Below are 23774 nucleotides of genomic sequence, written 5' to 3'. Positions count from 1 at the left end.
ATCCTGTTACATACGTTATCTATTTATAAGGAAAGTGATCAATTATTTAATAAATGCTTAAATCGTATTAAACAATATCGCACACTCGTACAATTATTAAGAACAATATTTCAATTGAAAGTAAAATATTAAATACATTATTCCGTAATTTGCACTATCATCCAACTTTTTTTTTAATCTTATTTTGCTCTTGTATTTTATTTATTTTACTATTGCAATTGAATGCTTAAGTTAAATTTTAACAAAGACTAAGCTAATATATTTTATGAAATTCATTAGATTTTTTCCAGTATTTTGGAAATTCTCAAAGGGCAACATTTAATTTAATATTGAATAAATATAGCAATAATTGTCTGCAAATACAGTTCTTGTAATTCGCAATTGGTTATATGAAAACTATGTTATGTCAGCAACTTTACTGTCAACCCATGCGTGTGTGCGTTCAACTAGATTTTCAGTTGGACTGTCAGCAAGAGGCAAAAGGTGAGGGGAAGCGGCAAGTGGCAAGGGGCAAGGGGCAAGGGGCAAGGGGCAAGGGACTCTGTGCATCCTTTCACTGTTATCCTTCGCTCGCTTGCACTTCGGTATTCGGTTTTTTGTCTCTTCATCTCCTTTTTTTTTTTTTTGCCATTTTTTCTTTCGCATTGACTTTGCAACTGTGTTGAATGTCCTCGCTGACTGGGCAATGTCCTGTGTCTTGTGTCCTGGCTGTGCAAGGATCTCCTGTGTTGCTGTCATCATTGGCTCGTTCATCGACACTTTGCTTTTTAATCAATTTAACAATTTTTTGCTTCCCGTTTTGCGGATGACAAGGGATGAGGGGGTCGAGGGCGGGGTAGCGACGCCTGCAGCGCCAAAACTCAGCTCGTTATCAACAACAACAACAACAAGAACAACAAGATGCCTGGACAAGGATATGCTAAAGTAATTGACAGCTTCTACTTCTGCTTCTACTTCTACTTCGACTAGGACTTGAACTCAATCTTCATGTTCTCATCTTTGCAGTTGCTTTAACTTTTCAATTCCTTGCTTTATTAACTTTTATAAACGTTGACATATGTCCATATCTTCTCTTCCCCCTCTCCCCCCCTCCCCCTCACTCTCTTTCTTTATCTCCTTGTCTTTCTGTGTACATTTGCTAATTAGTTTGGCAAACTGACAACATGTGAAGGCGTCTCTGCTTCATATTGAATCTCGTCCAGTTTCAGTTTCAATTTCAGTTTCAGTTCCTCCATTTGCCAAATCTTTGTGTTTTTGTTTTCCTTTTTTTGGGTTTATCTTCTACTTTTTTAGTTGACATATTTTTTCTTCATTTTCCTATTTGTCTATTCCTCCCTAGAAGTCTGTCTAAAAAGGAAATGAACTCATCAGTTTGTTGTTGTTGTCTCGGCAGCTAATGAAGTTGACTTGAAAAATAAAAGAAATCGTACAGGAAAAAAAAAACCGAGCTCACAAATATCGAAATAGAGTTGGGAAAAGTCAACTGAAATCGTGATATAATGAACTTGAGATTGTCTACGAGAAGAGAGAGAGGAGACAACGAAAGATAAATAACGAGAGGAAAGCTTAGTGTGCATGTTTAACAATTCAATTGTAGGGAAACTCAGTTCTAATATTGAATCAACTAATTTGAAAATAGGAAGAAACTTAGATCTTATATTAAAGCAAATAATTAAAAAATAAGAATTTTCAATTGAAAAGTAATCTTTAAGGATATCAGAAACTATTCCCATTATTTCCAAACGGATATTTTGTAATAAATTATGTTTTAAAAAAGATGGAAGAAAAAACTATATCAACTTCTTTTTTTACAATAAATATCGAAAGATTTTCTACTCTCAATAATTCTAGTTTTGTTTTAAGACAATTAAAGTAAGCTAAACTTTTATTTTATAAAAGATTTTCACTTCTATTTCAAAATTTTAATTAAAACAAAACTGAATAATAATAAAATTTATTTAAAAAGCAAAATCAATATTAAAAAACTTAATGCTAAATTGATACGATTCCAGAAACTTAAAAGAAATCTGGAAAATGTTGAGAAAATTTTGAGAAGTAGTCTACAAAATGTGGAGATAAATTTTAGAAAAATTTCGAAAATTTGTGTTGTTTGAACTGAGCAGCACAACAACTACAACAACAATTGCAAATGTGCAAAAGTGTATGTGAAGTTAGCCAACAATTTCTTAGCTAAGTGTTATGTTAATCACTTGCAGCCAATCAGTGTCATTTGTTGTTGCTGCTGCAGTTGTCGTTGTCGTTGACGTTGTGGTTGTTGCAATTGTTTTATTGCTTTTGTTGTTGCTGCTGCTGCTCTTATGGTCTAGGCCAAGCGGCAATCGAGTGGACTGTAACTGCATAATAAACGCATTATAATTGAACAATTTACCAGTTTCATATGCACAGATACACACAAAGTTATAGCCACATGTATGTATATTTATATAAATGTATGTAGAGATTGCAGCGGCAAGAAATTACATTCAAAATAACTTTATCAGCTTCAAACATCAAAAGGTAGCAACAACAACTTGACTACAGGTTGCAGTTGCTGTAGTTGGTGTTGTTGTTGTTGCACTTGATGTTGTTGTTGCAGCAGCAGCAGCAACGCAGTTAAATATTTTCCGCTTAATTTAACAGGAATTTCAATTGACAGACGTGCGCAAAACGTTGTTGTTGTTGTTGTTGCTGTTGCTGCTGCCTGGCAACGCATGATTTATGCGCTCACACACATTCACACACACTCTCACACACACACACACACACTTGGCACACACGCAGCGAGCAACAAGCCACGTGGCGGGGCGCAGTCAATTTCTATTAGACGCTGACCTTGTCAACATTGTTGCTAGCAACAAAAGCGACGCTAGCAACATGCAGCGACGCAACGCTGGCAGCGCTGTCTCGTTTAGTGTTGCGCGTTAAGTTGACAATTTACTGACAAATGTGTAAATTGCATTTGATCGTGTTGTGCTTGTTGTCGTCGTCGTCGTCGTCATCGTCATCGTTGTTGTTGTTCTTGTTGCTTCGTTAATTTATGCGGTTGGCATTTTGAGAGGCCTACAACGCCAGCAGCGACAGCGACTGCGACTGCGACGTGAGCGTCAACAGCGACCTTGATCGCAGCATTGCGACAACTTCCGCGTTTTACAGTTGCAGTTGCAGTTGCAGCTGCGAGTTAACAGTGTTGCCAACCTGCTTGGAAATTGAACAACCAACAGGGTTCGTTTTTTAATAAATATTTAATTTACTTATATGAAAAGATTTATTTCTTAACCAAGTGGAAACTGACGATGTAGATGAAAAAACTCTTTATTAAGAATAGAGCTGCCAACCGGCTTGGAAATTGTAAAACTCACAGAGATGTCAAGCTCTCTCTATTAAATGTTAAATAATTTAATTATAATTAATTGAAAAACAAATTGTTAAAATACTTTTAGGTGAAAAAAATTGTTGTATATAACGAACAGCGATGCCAACATTATTGGGAATTGTTTAAAATTGTATCATACAAAATTCAAATTTATTTATACTAAAATAAAAAAAAAAGATACTAAAAATAAAATAATAAAGACTGTTTTAAAAGAACAGTTCTGCCAACCAGCGTACAAAAATTAATACTAACCCTTATTTACTTATATAAAATTGAACAACATTTTTTGGTAATTTAATTTCAGTACGAAACTGAGTGGTCAAATTTGTAGTACTCGTAATTTGGGTAGATTTGTACTCACCTTATGGGCTCTGATGGATGGGCCCCCTGAACAAGCTAATGTAACGTCCACCAGGCTCCCGTCCTGTAATAATTGACTAAACACCCCTAACAGGTTGGATTGATGATTGTTCCACCTCAAGCAGTATTGCTCACTGCCCATGTCGGTGACAGCTTACGCTGCTGCAAAGATACCAATAAAAAGCACCAATTAGTAATTAGTAATAATTAGTAATATTCTAATTTAGACGGAAAGATAAATTATATAATAAATTAAGGAAAAGTAAAAAATGGTTTTTTTCTACATATCGGTATCGATTTAGACATGTATTCACATTATTGACATGAAATTCAATTGACTTTGATAAATACAAATGAATAAAATCGACGTTCGCATTAAATACGAACGACTGAGCCAATATTTCTGTAATCGTTCGCTATTAATCGGGATGAAAAGACTTGCCATTACTATCGATAAGTATAGATATCTAGATTTGCTTAAACGATACAGAATAAATAAATAAACTTTATATCGATAATCGTTATCAATATATCATTATCATATTTCGATGTTAAGCAAATCGTGATCTCAGTTCTTGAATATCGATATTAACATCTTGGAAATCGAGACTAATCATATCAAAATCAATAATCAGATTCATTGCGAATGTCTAAAAAAAAAAAACACAACTCGCCATGTTTATCGATAAGTATTGACATCGATATTCAATACAATTGACTCGTGGCATGAGAATAATTTCTCAATATAACGTTTTCAACAGTTTTGCTAATTAAAAATATTGCGTAACACAGATACGTATGTGTGTGTGTAAGTGTGTGTATCTTCTAGCTACATTTCGTATCTCCATCTGTAATTAATGGCAAACTGTGCTGTGGTTGAGACTGAGACTGCAGTCGCCACTTGTTGCCGCAAATCGCAAATTAAAAACGGTCAGGGTTCAAAAATGTCAGTGACAAACCTCATGACAGGCAGGTGGACCGCCTCTGTAGGCCAGTTATGTTGTGGGCGTGGCACACAGACCGGCTTGACTTGCTAATTTCAAGCAACAAATTCGCAAAAAAATACTGCAACAAATTATGCAAAGAGTTGCTAAAAATAATAAAGCTTTTGTTGTTTCCCTTTAAAGATTTATTGTTATTGTTATATTATGGTTATGCTCAACGTTTAAGCGCTTAACATAAGTTATCGAAACGCGTCAATATATATTAAAGTGACACTGGAGGACAGCTAACGTTTGGAGTTTAAACTAACGTGAATGCAATGAGCTAAGCTTGTGAAAATAATATTTTTTAATTTTATTCCATAACTTCTGTATTTATAAATCGATTTTTGTGAAACTTTTGGGATAGTTAAAAGACATATTAATTTATTGATATGCAAAATTTGTTAATTTAATTGTTTTTTATCTTATTTTGCAGGGGTATCTAAAAATCTAGCTGCATTTGCATAAGGTGATATTAAGAATTGATATTAAGAAATATTTTTCATCTCTGTATGATTATTGTCCATATTTATTAATATCATATTTATAATAGCATAAAATTATTTATAGTTAGCTCTCAATATATTTTTTGCACCCATTGTTTATGATCAGGTTGTTTGCAAGTAATTTGCATATGCAATGTTCGATTTGATATTTATGAAAGTTCGTGATGGAATTTGTAGAGAGGGTTGTACGAGTATTCACTCACAATTGCGAAGGCTCGTTAAAGTTTTGCTATAAATTCGATTTTAATTAATCTGCTGGTCGTGAGCTAAACGAAATGATATTCATGCAATCAACGAGACGTTAAAAATTAAAAAGAGTTCAGCTGCTTGTAACAACAGCAGCAACAACAACAACAACAACTATAATAATAACAAGAACAATAAACATTTCCGGCATGCGTTGCATTTGCGAGTGTTTGATAGCTGTCTGTCGCAGTTGTTGTTGTTGTTGTTGTTGCTGTTGTTTCTGTTTGCAGTTGTTGTTGCAACACTCGCCGCAGCAGCAGCAGCAGCGCAAATAATAACGAAGCAATAAACTGTGAATTTATTTCAACAAATAAAACTTTGATTTATTGCGCTACGCACACAGCATGCAACGAGATCTGTGTGTGTGTGTGTGCGTGTGTGAGTGTGAGTGTGAGTGTGTGTGCCTTTTGGTAAAGGTAAAAAATTAACGGCGCACAGACGATAGAAATGGTAACCAGAAGTGGAGTTTGGCCTCCGAAAGATATTGCCACAGATAACGACACGAGGCAAACGATCGAGAATATAACTATCGCTGTAGATCGCCAGAGATCTTAGAAGAGATCGCAGGGGAGTGAAGAACAGAAGCAAGCTGGGGAGAGAAGTGGAGTTTTGAGAGGTAATCGAGAGAAGGTGGAGATCAACTGGAGATCGTGGAAAATAGATCGATAGGAGAAGAACTCATTGAGAGAAGATGGAAGAGAGGACATCCAGGAGGAGGAGAGGAGAGAGGATCTCCTAAAAATTGAAAGGAGAGAAGATTATAGAGCGGAAGATCGAGATGCGAAGATTTAAAACAGAGAGCAGATCATGGAGGAAAGATCGAGAAGAGATCGAGAGGAGTCCTAGTACTGAAGATCGAAAAGACGGCAGATCATGTTGGGAGAACAACGAGAGGAGATACAGCAGCAAAGTGTAAATCGATAAAAGATCGAGAAGAAGAGACCCAGGAGAGACAACGAAAGACAAGGAGATCGAGGGGAGATCGATAAGAGTTAGAGGAGAAGAGATAGAAGAGGGGCTGGCGTTTTTAGAGACGATCGTAAATGCGTGCATTTGGCTCTTGGGATGTGGAATCTTGGATCTGGGATCTGGTATCTGGGATTTATAGTTAAGAGTTTTGGCTGCGAGAAAAAGTCGTGCGAACATTTACCAAGGCGAATAAGCCAACCAGTTAAATATCAATTTGTGCGCGCAGAGCTCGAACAACAATGCGAAATGTTGCTGTTGCTGCCGTTAAGAAGTTATGGCCTAGCTGGCAGCAGCAACAGCAACAGCAACAGCAATGGCAACAGCAATGGCAACGGCAGCAACACGCAATGGCCAAAGGTCGCGGCATGGCGCAAATTAAATTTGCATGCAGCAGCAACAGCTGAGCAACAACAACACGCCCGACAACAACAGCAACAGCAGCAATAAAAATGTAGAGAACAACAACAGGTCGTCACTTAATTAAGAAAAGTTGCCAGTGTTCATGTTGCTGTTGGCACACAGAGGGCAATGTTGCTGGCGTGCCAGGTTGCAACAGCAACAGCAACGGCAACAGCAACAGCTGCTGCCCACGCATGATTTTTGAATTAGCGCGCGTTGTAACAGCAACTAATATAATTGACAGTTGCTGCTGCTGCTGCTGGTGGTGATATTGCTGCTGTTTCTATCACTGCTGCTGCTGCTGCTGCTGAAGTTGCTGTTGCCTACGTGTTCTGTTGCAGACATCAAACGTGGCTGCACTGCATGCTAAGTAGCTGCAGCAACAACAGCAACATGGGCAGAGAAAGCGAGGTGTGTGTGTGTGTTGGTGTGTTGCATGCAATTTGGGTCTGTTAATTGTTGTTGCTGCTGCCTGCGATTTATGCCGCTTGCATGCTAATTATGAATGCTCCAGCAACATGTTGCTGCTGTTGCTGCTGCTGCTACTCAGCTGACAACTAAATCAGTCAATGACGGCGACCGTTAATTGCGCTAAAGAAAATGCTAAAAAAAAAACCAACAACAGTGCTGTAAACCTATTGAGTTTTCATGCAACTTAATGAGCAACAGGAGCAACAGGCTGCTGCTGCTGCTGCTACTGCTGTTTGTGATGTTGCTGCCAGAGCGTAAGACAGGCAGCCGCAGCGAGCAACAATTGCCGCTGTGCCTCCCATTGTGCACAGTTTGGTACTTGGTCAGGGCAACTTCTTTTTTTATTTGCTGCTGCTTCTTCTTCTTCTTTTTCTTATTCTCCATTTGACGGCACGATTCAAAAAGTTTTCAATTAAGTTGCCGTTGCAGTGCCAATGTTGCTGCTGCTGCTGCTGTTGCTGCTGTTGCTGCCTTAAAACCTCATTAATATTGAAATTTGTTTCGTGTGCATGAGTTATTAGCAATTTTCTAATTATGCGCACCCTTCTCCCCTCCCTACAGCCCTGCTTACTTGCCTCCCTCTCTTCACTTGCCACTCTCTTCACTCTCTCTTCCCTCGCTTGTCTATTTTCTCCCATCTTGCCTCAATTTCCAAGCCACAAGCTGACTCATGCTTGGCCGATCACATGTGAATTTGAATGGCGCCGCCAACTTTCCTCTCTCTCCTTTATTCCCTCTCTCTTCTACTCGCTGGACCGCTGCACTTGTCACACCCACAGCACGCGGCATCCAGCGGCTTCCCGATTTGGCTCCCTCCAGTGGCTTCCAGCTCTCAACAAAGGCGCCGACATCGAAGTTCGCCGCGCTGATTTATTTATTTATAAGCGTAATTGCCAGCAAACTTATTAGTAGGCTACATAAATTTCCACGTCAAGCGGCGAGGCGTTTCTTACCTACATCTTACAACAGCAGCAGCAGCAACAGCAACAACAGTAGCGGCAGTTGTAGGTGCAGCACGTGCAGCAGGGGGGCGTGGCAGCTGCACATGCCGTTTTACATACAACACTGGAATTCAAAATTGAACTTGAACTCAACCGGATGACTTGATAATATTAGTTGAATGAACTCAACGAATCTTTAATTGAAAGCGAGCTTTCAGCAGCTTTGCGAGCTTTTAAATAACTTTTAATTGTCATCGTAAGCTTTGGTTGTATAAAATTTAAGTTATTTTGACTTTATATACAAATTTTCAAACTCTGTAAAGCTTTAATTAAAGTGAGCTTTCATCATTTACAGCCATTAATGAGCTTTTATTCGAAACATGCTGTTATTTAATTACTCTGAATTACTTTGTATAAATTTTAGCAACCGCTGTGAAATGAGCTTTCAACAGGTTTTGAGCTTGCGTTTAAATTTGATTTAAAAAATGTAAAGCCCTCCTAATTTTCGGAAGCTTTAATGTGCTTAATGAAGCATTTTGATGAACACTTTCTTAAATTGAGGTTTATATAGGTCGATTTTAATAAAAATTGATGAGATAGCAAGTTACGTCTCAATTAATCAAGATTAATTCAATGATTAAGTGGCAGTTGCAGCTAGTGTCAGTTGAATTTAATGTACTCAATAATGACTTTGTTCTAACTTCAGTTGCTACTTTTAACAAAATATAAGTATATTTTTTAGATAACTGCAACAGCAACAGCAACAGCAACTGCAACTGCAACAATTGCGGTCAGTTGCAAATCGCCTGATGACGATCTTTAGACCCACACAATGCGAGAGTTGAGATTTAAGTTGCCACAGCGACAGTGACATTGCCGCCGGGCACACGGGCAACACACAAAGTCCAGTTGACTGATGATGCCAAGTGGATGCAGCAACAACAGCAGCAACAACAACAACAACAGCTAAGCACTTGTTGCTGTGGCAAGTGTAAGAGAGAGAGAGAAAGAAAGAGGGGGAAGGGAGGTATTTATATACTGCGTGTGAGTCCGCCTACGTGCAAAGCCAAAACGATGGCGGCACATTTTAAATCAAAAAGAAGGGCGCACGACGTAGATTCAGCTGTTGCTGTTGTTGTTGCAAGTTGCTAGTTGCTGGCGCGCCTTTTGCAGTTGCTGCTGCTGCTGCTTTGCCACGTCGATTATTAATTGCAACATGCGGCAGCGAGGGGGCGTGCCAGGCGACTCTCTAGACTGCAACAAGAAACAGTTGCAATTTTTGTTTCGTTTCAACATTGCCGCCGCATTGCGATTATCATAATGCTGCCTGCGTTGCAAATGCAACAACAGTTGCTGTTGCTGCTGTTGTTGTTGTCGATGCGAATGATGATTATTTTGATAAGTTGCGCAACATGTTGCTGGCATGTTAATTGCTCGGCAACATTGTTGCCAAGGTGTTTGCCGCACCAAATTGCCGCTTGTCACTGCACAAACTGCACGGAAGTCATCCAACAACGGCAACAGCAACAGCAACAACAACAACAACAGCAACAGGCAGCAACAGCAACAGCAACAACTATGATTATAAACGCGTTATTGATTTATTAATGCGTTGTCTCAGCTGGTGAAAGGATTTCGCTTTGGGTGCTGCTCATAAATTTTCCGAGCAGAAAGCAGAGCATTTAAACTGACGCTTCCTGAGCTGCGCTGCATTGCGGCTTTCTATTGTTGTTGCTGCTGCCGCATGTGGCAGCGAGTTCAACTGGGCAGCTACACACAAAAACAAAATCATTCTAAAATTCAAGTTTACTATTTTGGATTGTAGCAAGCATTTTTAACGTGTGTATTTAGTTAAATTAAGACAATATGCGGCTAAAATGGCAACGATTCAACTTTAAGAAAGTCAAAGAAGCCTTAAATATTCTTACAGAACTCCGAAAGTCAAAATATTGCTGAGAAGAATCGTACTTGGTACTGTGTCTTAGAGAATTCGGGATCGCCGGATTGATTTTATCCCTCTATACCAGATTTTTTTCTCTGTGTAGAGAAGTGGGCAATGCGTTTGGTCAGCTGCCTGTCACACACACACACACACACACACACACGCGCCCACGTTTAAGCTAGCAAATGCTGGAAAAAGGGCGCGCTATTGCCAGCTTGCAACATGTTGCACATACATACAAATCTATGTATACGTGTATGTATAAAATGCAAAATTATTACCCAAAATGATTAGCTAGGGTGTGTGTATGTTGCTGCTGCTTAAAGCAACGATTGCCACATTTAGCAACTGTTGTTGTTTCTCTTGCAGTTGCTGTTGCTGTTGTTGTTGCTGTTGCTGCCACCTACAATATGTATGGCTTTGGTGTCGCCTTTGTGGCACGAACATGACTTTTGGCGGCGCATGCGTGTTGCCTGGCAGTTTGTTGCCATTGCTGTTGCTGCTGCCGCTGCTGCTGTTGTTGCTGTTACGCTGATTTACTGCGCGGTTGCTGCAGATAAGCTGGAGACAAACAATGAATGCAGTTTGCATTTTTATATACACAATTTGCAGTTATTTGTGGTCAGACGATAAGCAACAGCAACAGCAGCAACGGCAACAACAACAGCAGCAGCAAGTGCATGTTGCTGGCGTGCAGCAGAAATTTTTATTGACATATTGCTGCCAGTTTGCGGGTCAGCAATCGAATTGCAATTAAATTAGACGCAGCAACAATAATAATAATAATGCTAAACTGGAGCAACCTTGGGCCAAAGACGATTGCTGTCGTTGTTGCTGCTGTTGTAGAAGCTGTCGTTGTCGTTGTTGTTGTTGCTTTTGGTTTTGTATTTGAACGCAAAATTTATATTATTAGCCAATTGTTGTTGCGGTGCGCGCCATGATGAAACGGCATAAAGTGGCTGCTGTTGCTGCTGCTGCTGTTGTTGTTACTATTGCTGTCGATTATTGCTGTTGTTGTTGTTGTTTTTTGCGTGCCGAATGCAAAGCATCAAAAGAAAACGTTGACTATTTGTCGGTGCTTTTTATTGTTGTTGTGGCTGCTGTTGTTGCTGCTGCTGCTGTTGTCGCCGTGTGCATTGCGCAATGATCATTTTCAATTTTCATATAAACATTATTTTTGTTTTTGGCTTTTTGTTGCGCTTGTTGCCTTCACCTCGTTGAGGCCGCAAATCGTTGCACGTTGCCGTTGCAATTATTTGCAGCCATTGCGCGCATTGCGAAAATCGTCAGCATCAGCAGCAGCAGCAACTGCCACAACAACAACGACAACAACAACAACAACTGTGACAGCTACGTGCCAAGACCACCCCAATAGTCATTAAACTTTAATAAGCTAGGAATCGTTGTTGCTGCTGTTTGTTGTTGCTGCTTGTTGTTGCTGTAGCTGCTGAAAAATGATTTTGACACTGCTGCAACACGCAGCTGCATTGCCATTGCTATTAAAGAAGTTGTTGCTGTCAACTTAGCAACAGTTGCTATTAAGTACTGACAATCCTTTAAAAACACCAGTATGCAACTCGGGATAAAAGATAGACAAACAAAACATGTAAGTATCCAAATATATGGCACACGCATCAAATACTGAAATCTGATTAATAATAAATTTGAGTAAAGTGTTTTTTTTTAAGACATACATTTTAATTTAATAAACTAACAGTTAAATACAAAAATATATAAAGCTAAACAATAATGGCAGCTAAATTAGTTTAAATTAAAATGTTTTATTACAAAGAAAGTGAATGCAATTAATAAATGAATGATTAATAAAAAAATATGTATAAGTAAATCAAAAATACCAGTTATTAAAAAAATAGATAAATACTAAATACTAACTATGTAAATATGTAAACTTTGTTTGTGAGACCGAAAAACACCAATAAATTATCTAAAAATGCTAAAGCTAACAACTATGTCTACAATGTTAATTAATCAATTAATGAAGTTAATAAAGTATCTAGTAACCTGTTCATAATTGTTGCTAAAAATAATTGATTCTGTTTTTTTCGCTCTTGATAACATAATTTATTGCATATACATAGATAAAAAATATATATACATATATTTTGGGATTATTTAGCTGTATGTTAGGCAGCAACTTGCTTGCTGCAGTCAAGAAAGATCCATCAAAACTGGACAGCAACAGCAGCTGAATGCTCCACTTGAGCAGCTGGACAACTGGGCAAGCGTTCGTTTAGATCGCAATAGCAGCAGCAACATCTACAGCAACAGCAATAGCAACAAGAGCAACCGCCAGGAAGCCGTTTAAATGTTGCTGGCGCGAGGCGCATAACTGCAGTTCGTGGCACAAACAATTTCCGGGGGCCGACGACGAGCCTGTGATTCCCATTCAAGTATTCAAGTGAGTGACTAGCATTTAATCAAGAGCAATCAGTTGCGGCAGCAACAGCAACAGCAACAACAGCCACAATAATTGCTAGCATGTTGCTTTTGTGGCCACGTGCTCCATTTGCAATTGTTGCTGGCAGCAAAAGTTATCAACATTTGAGCGACGATGACAACAGCAACAGTGACAGCAACAGCAACAACTACAACAACTGCAACATTGATATGGCACACGCAATGCCCATTTGTCTGGCATCTGCCACACACACACACATATACACACACACACACGCACACGCACATTTGTATTTTGATAAATGGCAGCAACATGTTGCTGTTGTTGCTGAGCCGCAAAAAAGATTTATGATTATTGCTTTGTAATTTGTGCTTAAAATATGTGCCGCCTATGTTGCTGTTGTCGTTGTTGTTGCTGGTTTGACTGCGCATAAAAATCAATTAGCCATCGCCCCCCCACCTACTGACTCCTCCTCCCCTGCCCCCTCCCCCTCCCTCTCCACCGCCCCATCACTCCTCACTGCTGAAAATTTGCCTTCAGAAATGTATAAACAATTAATGTTGCTGCCGTTGCAGTTACAGTTGTCGATGATGGCATGCAGCAGCGCCACCTATCGGCAGTTAAATTGATATCAGCTATAACAGCAACAGCAACAACAAAAACAACAACAAGAGCTACTGCAACTGGAGTCGCCTGTGCGTTGTCAGGCTGTAAGCAGGCAATTAATGTTGCTGCCGTTTGCCAACATTAGACGCAGCAGCAACATGTTGCCACGCCGTTGCATGCAGCGCAATTTATTAATGAGATTGCCCAGTTGATTGCGCAAAAAAAAAATAAAATAAAAATGTGGTAAAAAAAGAAAATGGAAAATTGTATATGCCACATGCATTGTTGTTGTCGCACGCACAGCAACATGTTGCCGCTGCCAGCGGGTGTTGCACATTTATTGAGCGCTTATTAGCTGTGCGTGCCCCGTTGCATACCCCAAATGAGGTGTCAAATGACAATGGACGGTCTGCCGTGTGGCAGCAATGCAGCGCGTTACATGTTGCTGCCGTTCCCGTTGCCGTTCCCGTTCCCTGCCAACGGCAACCTGCCCCTTGTCAACGCTTTGACGCAGCTGGCGCGTATTAAGGTCAAAGAGCGATCGCAATCGCAATCGGATCGTGTCGCCCCAGCTGTCAAACTCAATTCGCCTTCGCAGACAGCAACAACATAGCGACAACATAGCGACAACAACAACAACAGCAGACAACATATAACACATGCAAAGGTCAGCCAGCTGCCTGTCGAAGCCTGTCTTAGCTCCCCAAAGATTGTTCCAGTCTAGCTTAAGGCTCAAATTGTTGTTGTTGTTGCTATTGTTGCTGTTGTTGCTGTTGTACCCCCGCTTAGCATCATAAAAATGTCAAAGCTTTATTTGCAAGCCTTTTTGTAGTTGTTGTTGCTGCTGTTGTTGCTGCTGCTGCTGCTGGGCGGCTAATTGGCGTGTCATTGCCTGCAACGTAGGCATAAATCTGTTATTTTATACCCAAGTTGTGTGCAACACGTCGCATGAGTAATGTGGCCGCCAACTGCAAAAAAATCAAGAAAAGAAAAACACAAACAAAATAAAAGAAAAATAAAGCGCTCAACTCACAACTCTCCTTTGTGCGAAAATCCATTAAACAATGGCCAAAAACTGTCACTGTGCATATCATTTGACTGGAAGTTGCTGCTTTACGAGTAAGCACAATTTTCCAAACTTTACATAAACTTCAATTTGAATCACCGACAACAACAAGAACAACAACAACCAAAAATTACTACCTCAAGGCTACAAACTTGCTTTTAATTCCAGAAAAAGTTAAACAAAAATGCAACTTCATATAAATTGTGCTTTATCGAAAGCTTTAATGTGCTTTTAAAGCTCTCTTGTACTGAGGAAAATACAGGAAAATATGTATTATCGAAACCAGTACCGTTAACCGAAACTAACCGTATAATTTTTAGTGCCGGAACTGATACCGTAACTTTTACCTTTTACCTAAATAGTTGTTTGGGGATATTTTGTATAATTATAATAAATAATAATAATTATAATAGTTAACAATCAATATTTATTGACAATATGTTAAGCCTTTGTGCTATTTTTCAAAACTTTTAAGCATTGTAAATATTAATGAGAGCTTCAATGAGCTTATAAAGCATTGCTTATAATGTCATAATCTAAAAGTTGTCTGATTGTTTTTATCATAAAACTGCAATTAAATAATTCCAAATAGTTCGTTGTCAACTGCTTAAAATTGAATATTCCAAGTAAATAATAATTAATAATAATTTAAATACTAAACATTTAATAAATGTGTTGTGTTAAACTTTTAATGAGCCTTTAACGTGTTTGCAAATTGTTTATTTGATAGAAAGTTATGTGTAAGAAATCTAAAAAAAAGTATTAAATATTGAGCGCAAATATTTCACTATTTTGGTATTATTTGTGGTATTTTAAAGCGTATTTTCTTGTATCACTTGGAGTCCCAAATGCAAATGCAGCTTATGGCCCGACTATCAATTGCATTTTGTGGTATGTTCAATGCGCATTTAACTTGAGATAATAAAATCAAATGTAAATCATTTACAGCATAAATCAACAGAGCACAACAACAGCAACAACAACGAAAATCCTTTCAAAAAAACGAAGAGAGAAGTAAAAAAAAAAAATACCTTAGTGGCAGTTAATTTAATGTCAATTTGCTTAAAATAGCCAACGAAAAAAAAAAAAAAAAAAAAAGCAAACGATAAAAAATGCCGTTTGGCGGGACGCTAAAAATACCACAAGAAACAACTTAAAAATAACTAGTAGAGGTTAGGGGGGAAAGAGATGAAACGAGAGAGAGAGAGAGAGAGAGAGAGAGAGAGAAGTAAAGCTCAACAGCGAGTCTCAAATTGTTGTTAATAGAATAATGAAACTCGGCTCAGTTATAATATTTGCAACGCTTTGAATTAACTAACGAGCTTACAACAACCGGTTGCAAGTGGCAGCAACAGGTGTGCATAAGGGCGGGGGAAAAATAGGGGGATGGGAGGAGTGACTTTGTTGTTGTTGTTGTGGTTGTTGTTGTTGTGGGGGAGCTTATCAAAATGCAGGCACAGCCTCCAAACTGCAACTTTCACTGGTGTTGTTGCTGCTGTTGCTGTTGCTGCCCACACGCTAATTGCGGCAAACAAACGCAATGTGGACCACCAACATGCAACGTGCAACGTGCAACATGCCACTCACTCACAAGCAAAGCGACCAAAAAGAAGATGCAGAAGATGAAGACGAAGAAGGCGCAGAAGGGGCAGAAGGAGAAGCACAGGCCATAAACAAATAAACACTTGACTTGATTGTGGCCATGGCCAACAGACTTGCAACAAATCTGTGGCAGCAACTGCAACTTCGACTGCAACGGCAACTGTGGCATTGTCATTGGAGACGCGACTGCCCAAATCAAATGAAGTGTAATTTATGCAAAATGTGGATCAGTGCCCAGTAGCTGGAGGAAGCCCACGCCACATCATTCATGCCACAAGCATCAGCGGCAGAGAAAGAGAGAGAGCTACAGCGACGGCGAGGGAGAGGAGGAGGAGGCGGAGGAGGAGGAGGTGGATGAGGAGAGAGACCAACCACATAGCAATTATGGGGCACAGCTCAAGTGCAACACATGCAGCAGCAGCAGCAACAGTTGTTGCAATAATTCCAACGTCGCCACAAATCTGCCAACATAATTTTGTTATTTCACTGCCACTTTGTTTGACGTGCAAATGTTTGCCTTTTGCAACTAGCAACCAGCAGCTTGCCACAGTTGCCCTGTTGCACCAAAGTTGCATTGCAGGAGCAACAGCAACAGCAGCAGCAGCAGCAGCACATCCTGGTTGCACGCTGGCCAGATGATTTTTCAATTTGTGCAACGGGCCTAAGACAATCAGCAACCGCAGCAGCAGCAGCAACCGCAGCAGCAGCAGCAGCAACATGTACTTGCAACAGACTCTCAACTCACAACTTGCAACGCCCGACTCCCTCTTGGGGCTACTCTGCGGTCATAAGTAACTTTAAATTATGATGAAAGTAATTTTCTGCTTCAGTAGCTGAGCCGCGACTTCAGCGTCGCTTGATTTACGCAGCAACATGGCGGCACTGGAGGGGGCATGTGGCATGTGGCAAGCGGCGGCAGCAGGCGTCACCCGTTGCGCACTTTTGAATTGTGGCCACACTCTACTATTGTCCGTTGAGCACTCTTTTTTTTTCCTTTACTCTCATCTCTGTTCAATAGCTTTTGCCAAGTGCAGGCCCCACAATTTTTTATGACAGCAACAACAACAGCAACAACACAGCGAAGTGTAAATTAAGTAATTGTCTGGCAGTAGCTGCTACCGTTGTCATTAGGACAGACTTCAGTCAGAAGCCGATATATAAAGACGGGAAGCAACAGCAGCAGCAGCAACAGCAGCAACAGCAACAATTGCAGCAGCAACGACAACAGCAACAGCAAGAGCAACATCAACAGCAGTACAAGGGTAAAGCAGTCCTTGCCAAAGTCGAGAAAAGATAAAGTCGAATTGGAAGCCGTGAACTCTCTGCTTAACCTGCCAAACGGATGATCATAAATCTTAAGCGCAGATAATGACTGAGCGCAAGAGAGCGAGGGAGAGGTAGAGAGATCAAGTAAGAGAAAAAAAGATAGAGAGAGGGGAAGGAGAAGTGAGAAGTGCAAAGTCAAGATATTCAGCTGACCTACATATATAAAATACTTAACCAAATATATACGCCTATGTGGTTTACGATACGATATTTGATAGCATACGATTAAGATAAAACGGAATGACAGAGATTGAAATCTTATTTATTCAATTAAAATTAAATTTAAAAAAATTATGAAAAATACCTTTAAATTAAAAATTGCAAATAAAACTAATATGATGAAAGAAAAAACCAATTACAAATTTAAAAGCATAAAAACATGGGGAAATGTGATAAGGATAAAAGATTAAAAATGTCGATATGTTATGCGGATGGATAGATGCCTTACGATATGATATAATATACGATATAGGTACTTTGTATTATACAATACGAAATTCGAAATTATGCACCTTACGGTAATCAGAACGTTACAACAAAACGGTAAACGTTACTTTATTCCATACGATGCAAACAACTCTATACGATATTCGATAATCCATACGAAATACATTAATTAATGCGATACAAACGTTATACAATACGCGACGCAATATTCAAAACGATATATAAGAATCGTTATATCACACGATAAGCATTGGAGACTGCATTAATGTGTTACGATATTCATATATAGAATACGATTAGATTGACTGAAAATCAACATTGTTTTCAATACAATATTGCAAACAATATTGAGTGAAATTACAATGGAATTGTCCCTGGATACTTGAACAAGTAAATAAATTGAGCGAAACTGATTGAAAGTTTACAATTGTTTATAAACAAGTTACAGATAAAGTTTTTATTAATTTAAATAAATGAATAAATTAAAATTTTTAAAAATGTGGTCTACGTTCTACCCCCAAAATACTTAGATTTAAAGCTAATAAAAGGAATATACTTATTGTGAAGAACTTACTATACTTATTATAATCCAGTACTCACTGTACTGATTATTAAAAGCTGAACCTCTTTTTTACTCTTAACACTAACTCGGTTTTTCTAACTTACAAAGTCAAAGACAGACTGATCAAAGTTAAAGAAAAAACCTAGTCGGAAAGGCTATAGTCGAGATCCCGACCATAGGATACCCGTTACTTATTTTAATATATATCAAAGTTCTTTAAAGAAATTACTACCCAACAAAAACTACTGCATACTTTTAGATGATTGTATTGAAATAATAACTTTTTTAATAACTTTGGTTAGCTAATACTCCAGCTCTACTTGTCCGATCTTGCTGCGGTTAAGTGAGATTATAGATAATATTAATAAATAACGTTATTTACCATAAATACTGTATTATCTTAAAAACTGTGGGTGTGGTGGTTTTTCGCGGTTTCCGGGGGCGGAGGGGAGCGTGGCTTAAATTTGAAACAAACTTGATCTGCGTGGAGTATATTGAAACATGTGTGCCAAATTTGGTTACTCTACCTCTTATAGTCTCTGAGATCCTTTTGTTCATACGGACGGACGGACAGACGGACAGACACACATGGCTATATCGACTTGGCTATTGATGCTGATCAAGAATATATATATACTTTACAGGGTCGGAGATGCCTCCTTCTCCTTGTTACAAACATTCCAACGAACACAATATACCCTTTTACTTGGTTTTTAAATAACGGGTATAAATCTAAAGTCTTTGGGGTTTATTTTAGGCCGCCTTGGGAAAGCAGTTTATGCAACGTAATAGCCCAAACACAATTAACAGTTATTCATAACTTGGCGATATGCAATTGAAACTGAAAACTGAAACTGTGAACTGCAAAGTCGAGAGTCGCGATATGTAAATGAACCGCAAGCCGAGTTGCTGTTGTTGTCGTGCTGCAATTGCAGTTGCAATTGCAGTTGCAGTTGTTGTTGTTGTTGTTGTGGAAAATTAAGATCAATTTTCAAGCAGGCAAATCAATAAAATAACAGCGAACCACCAAAAGTGCCCCACAGCCACAGACAGAGCCACATTCAGATTCAGAGTCAGAGTCAGAGCCCAACGGATGCTGGACATTTCAATTGCTACCCAATGTGTGTAGCAGCAGCAGCTGTTGCTGTTGCTCTTGTTGTAGCTGCAATTGTTGTTGCTGTTGCTGTTGCTGCTGCAGGGACAAAAACGAACGCTAATAGCATTTTGCATAGCTTGTTGTATTTTTACCTTTAGCTCTTGCTGTTGTTGTTATTTTTAAACAATTTAAAAGCAATTGAAGTCAGGTTAACGTGGCAGGGGCAAGTGTGTGAGGCGTGGGGCAAGTCAGTTTGGTCAATTTTCATTGATTTGCATTTTTGAGAGTCTCTGGCAAGGCTTAAATCGTGTGTGTCAATTCTTATGGTGTCAGATTTCAATTTCGCTTGTTTAGTTTTCATTGCTTATTGTTGCTGTAAGGCAGCAGCAGCAACAAGAGTAGCAACAGCAACAACGACAGCAACAGCAACAGCAACAACTGCAACAGGAGCAGCAACAAGCATTGGCGGCATTTTTACAAAAGCCGCCGCTCCGTTGCAAGTTTATTAATTCATTTCGCAGCGGCAGCAACAGCAACAGCAGCAACTGTTTTGAGTCAGCAGCAGCAACAGCAGCAGCAACAGCAGCAACAACAACAAATTGTCATCCCCCGCGGCTCGTTTTCCATGTGAAATTTGCATTTTCCATATGCTGTTGTTGTTGTTGCTGTTGTTGCTGTTGCAGGCTCCACACCTTTGGCGGCTGTTGCAGCAGTTGCTGCTGCTGCATTTGGCCATTGTGTTGATTTATGCGCACATTTTGTGGTCATTTCTCTATGGTCAGTCAACAACAACAACAGCAACAACAACAACAACTGCAAAATGTGACAGCCTTTAGCCAAAATCAGCCAACTGAATATGCATCTATATACATATACATACATATGTATCTATGAGCATGTATCTATGCATCTGTATCTTTGTATCTGCAGCATTGCAACTGTGTGAACTTTTTACAAATTGTTTTAATTTGGCTTTACTTATTCGCTGATTTCCTCAACTGCTCGTTGCTGTTGTTGCTGTTGTTGTTGCTCATATTTATGCTAATACTGTTGTTGTTGCTGTTGTCAGCGATTTTGGTCAACCTGAATTGCTATTTAAGGCATTTTTACCTGCTTTGGAATTTGGTTGCATATACCAAGTCCTCTAATCGCCAAGTTGCCTCAAAAGACTTTCAACTCACCTGCAAATAGAATGGAAATTGGGAAAAGCAAATGTTAATAACAATCATAAGCAAGAAATTGCAAAAAAAAATAAAAAAATATATATATTTTTTGTTAATTTTAATTTTAAAAAATATATAATTAAAGAGAAAATATAAAGTTTTTACAACATGGAGAGAGAGTGAATAGTTACTTAGCTTAAAATATTTTAAATACTTTTTTGTGTATATTAAAAATTTATTTAGGCAAATAATGATTTTACTTCCCAATAATTAAATTAATTTCCAACAATTAAATGTCCAATCTATTTTTCCGTTGCCATGTTTTTTTAAAAAGAGTTTCACAATCTATTTAATTTATATTTTTTATATAGTAAATATTTTAATTGATATTTAAATTAATTTAAAATTGTAAGTAGTATTTCATTATTGATTAAATTTTAATGATTTAACTATGACAAATTTATTTTAAATAAAAAATACTATGTTTTGTATATAATTATTATTATTATTCCTGCTATTATTTGATATAATTGTTATTGCATTTAAGAAAACTGAATTGATTCGGAGCACAATTTCCTACATGATTTGCAACTTGGATATTGCTGTGCTCTGATAACTATTATCAGCATTATCATCAGCAGCCGTATGATCATTATCAGCATTATCAACATTATCATCTTGCTGTTGCACTGCAGTGGAGTGACCCCAAAAAAGGCGTCGTCTCTTGCCACTAGACGAGCCCGGCCCAAAATGCCAAGCCAAAGTTATGGTTTTCATTAGGCTGTGAGCTCGCTGGCGATAGAGGTTGACCAGCAGATACACACACACACACATTTATATATATATATATATATATATATATATATATATATATATACTGGCAGTTAACACACACCCGCTAATCTGAGCACATAACTTAGCAACGGCCTCGGACTCCAAATGCGGAAGCAGCTCAGAAACGTTGCCACTTTCTAAAACTAAAGAAAAGCCCCCAAAGACTCTTAAGGAGAGACCTGGAAGCAGAGCTTGAGGTGGGCAAGAAGAAGCGTGTTACGGGTAGGCAGGGAGTCACCGAAGGGGGCAACGGGAATCCGTTGCCTTATCAGCTTGCCCCGAAAATAGCAGCGCGTAATCGAAATTGCGCATCGTTGCGGCTGTTGCAAGTTGCCAGTTGCCAGTTGCCAGTTGGCTGTGGCAGCAATTGGAATTCGATTAAGGCGGCGACGGAGGCAGAATGCAATTAGAGGGTGGATGCGTTATTAATGTGGAGCGACGCGATGTAGCAGCCACAGTCTGAGCTTAAATAATTGATATAAGCCAAGTATAAATATGTACACTCGCAAAAATAATTAATAAACTTGTGCAAATTTTGAACTAATTCCAAAATGTACAAACAATTTGTATTTTACTTTTAAGTAAATTTTCAACAAAAATCTAAATCTGGTTTAGTATGAGAAACTCTATTGTTTCTAGACGTATCTTAAACAAATTCACAGATTTTATATTTGGCATGGTCTTTTATATTCAGACTAAGTTTGATTAAAATCGGACTATTATATCGACCCCTTTTTGAGATATGATCGTAAGGGACATTTTTTAAGAAATTGAATTTTTGATGCAAAATTGTTTTGAAATTCTTAACTAATAAGAAACCGCCTCCTTATAAAAAAATGTAATTTTGTAACTTACGATCATCTAGCAAAAATAGGTTAATAAAATATAACATAGCTGTCATAGAAATGGTTAAAAAATGTAAGATCAATTCATGCCTAATTTAAGAATTTTAGCATACAGCAATCTTAAAATTTGAAACACAGAGTGATCAAGTATAGACGTGCCTCATTTGAAAATCACTTTTTTTTTTGAGTGCATGTATATATGTAGTACATATAGAAATCTTTATATAAACTTGCCCCAGGCATGCGGAAGCGAAAAGCGCCAAAACGTCAGCAAAATGTGCGAAAAATGGCTAAAAATTTGAAAAAATAATAGAAGAAAATAGAAAAGAGTGGAGCTATGAGGGCAGGGGGAAGGCAAACCAAACGCCAACACGCGCCACAAACAACAACAACAACAACAAGCACTTGATAGCCAGGCTAGGCTGCGACTTGAGATTAAGTCAGGATGGATAGGGGCAGGGACAGGGGTGGAGTGGAGTGGCAGAGGAGGGGGCTCTATATTAGATTGCCAAGTGGGAGGTGTTCACGCACACACTCACACACACACACAGGGACACACACATGAGCTAACAAGCTGGGGCCAACAACTGAGCCTGTGTTAAATGAAAACGCATTAAAGCTCAGCCAACGCTCAGTGGGCGTTGCAAGCAGCGGTGGCATGCAGCAGAGGCAACTAGCAACTGGCAACCTGGCAGTGGGTGTGCCAGGCAGCGCCATTGACGCAAACGCCGCACAGTTAAAACTGAAGATGAAGTTGACGGTGCCGTTGACTGTCAATAGCAACGGACAGTGCTGCCAACTTGCCACAAAATTTGGAATAGAACAACATACAAAAAAAAAAAAAAAAAAAAATTATTCAAGTGTCACTGGAATTAAAAACAATATTATAATGCTTAGAAAAAAACATATACAATTTAATATATATCAACTTCCTTAATAGACTATCAGAGGTGTTCTACAAATCTCCAACAGCGCCTGAAACAAACTGAAACCAACAGTCATTGGTTTCAAATGTCTAAAAAATTGTCGTGAGATTTGACAAAATATGATAGTTATTGAATTAAACTAAATTATTTGTAAAAATTGAATAAAAATGCATAAAATATATTTTTAATGGATTTGCTAATTATATAAAATAAATCGAGCTCAAAGTAAATCGAAACTGGAAGTAAGTAAGAGGCAGTCGATTCTTTTGAATTTGAAAATATGTTGGCAAAAACTAAATCACTGACATTTATGGAGCGCCGACATTTCGAACGGTTGTTTTCAAAAGCAATTCTCTCCAAAAACTCTAGAGATTTCTGGAGCACACCTGTATAGAAAACTTTTTTTAAAAATTCATTGAATAAAAATTTTATCATACAAAAAACAAATGGAAATAAACTAGAAAATAATGACTAGACACAATTTTTGGAAAAGATAATGTTATAATATTTAGTTTGAAAATTAACTGGGTTCGATTCCCAGTCATGTTATTCCGAATACGTTATTAAGTTCCATTTGGAATGCAACGCAATCCACAATACGTAATATTAAAAAAAAAGAAATGAAAAAGCAAGATCTAATCTAATTTGCAACAAGTTGGCAGCACGTTAGCGCGATTGCCCCAGGAGGGGGC

The 23774-nt window shown here is 38.5% G+C and overlaps 1 protein-coding gene across 4 annotated transcripts in view; it reads right to left on the bottom strand.

Moving 5' to 3' along the window:
* LOC117794205 (sex determination protein fruitless) overlaps nt 1–23774 on the bottom strand; it is a 175586-nt gene that overhangs the window by 60244 nt on the left and 91568 nt on the right. For 3 of the 4 annotated variants that reach the window (XM_034634750.1, XM_034634751.1, XM_034634752.1), the window contains exon 3: nt 3735–3895. In XM_034634750.1, the coding sequence (XP_034490641.1) occupies nt 3735–3875 (141 nt within the window). In that variant the 5' untranslated portion in view covers nt 3876–3895. Of the gene's footprint in view, nt 1–3734; nt 3896–20480; nt 20496–23774 lie in introns of those variants that run through there. The other variant, XR_004618392.1, reaches the window with a different exon arrangement.

Source organism: Drosophila innubila, chromosome X, assembly GCF_004354385.1.
Source record: "Drosophila innubila isolate TH190305 chromosome X, UK_Dinn_1.0, whole genome shotgun sequence".
NCBI lineage: Eukaryota > Metazoa > Arthropoda > Insecta > Diptera > Drosophilidae > Drosophila > Drosophila innubila.
The sequence above is the reverse complement of the archived record's forward strand: the minus strand, read 5'-3'. Positions and strand labels throughout refer to the sequence as shown.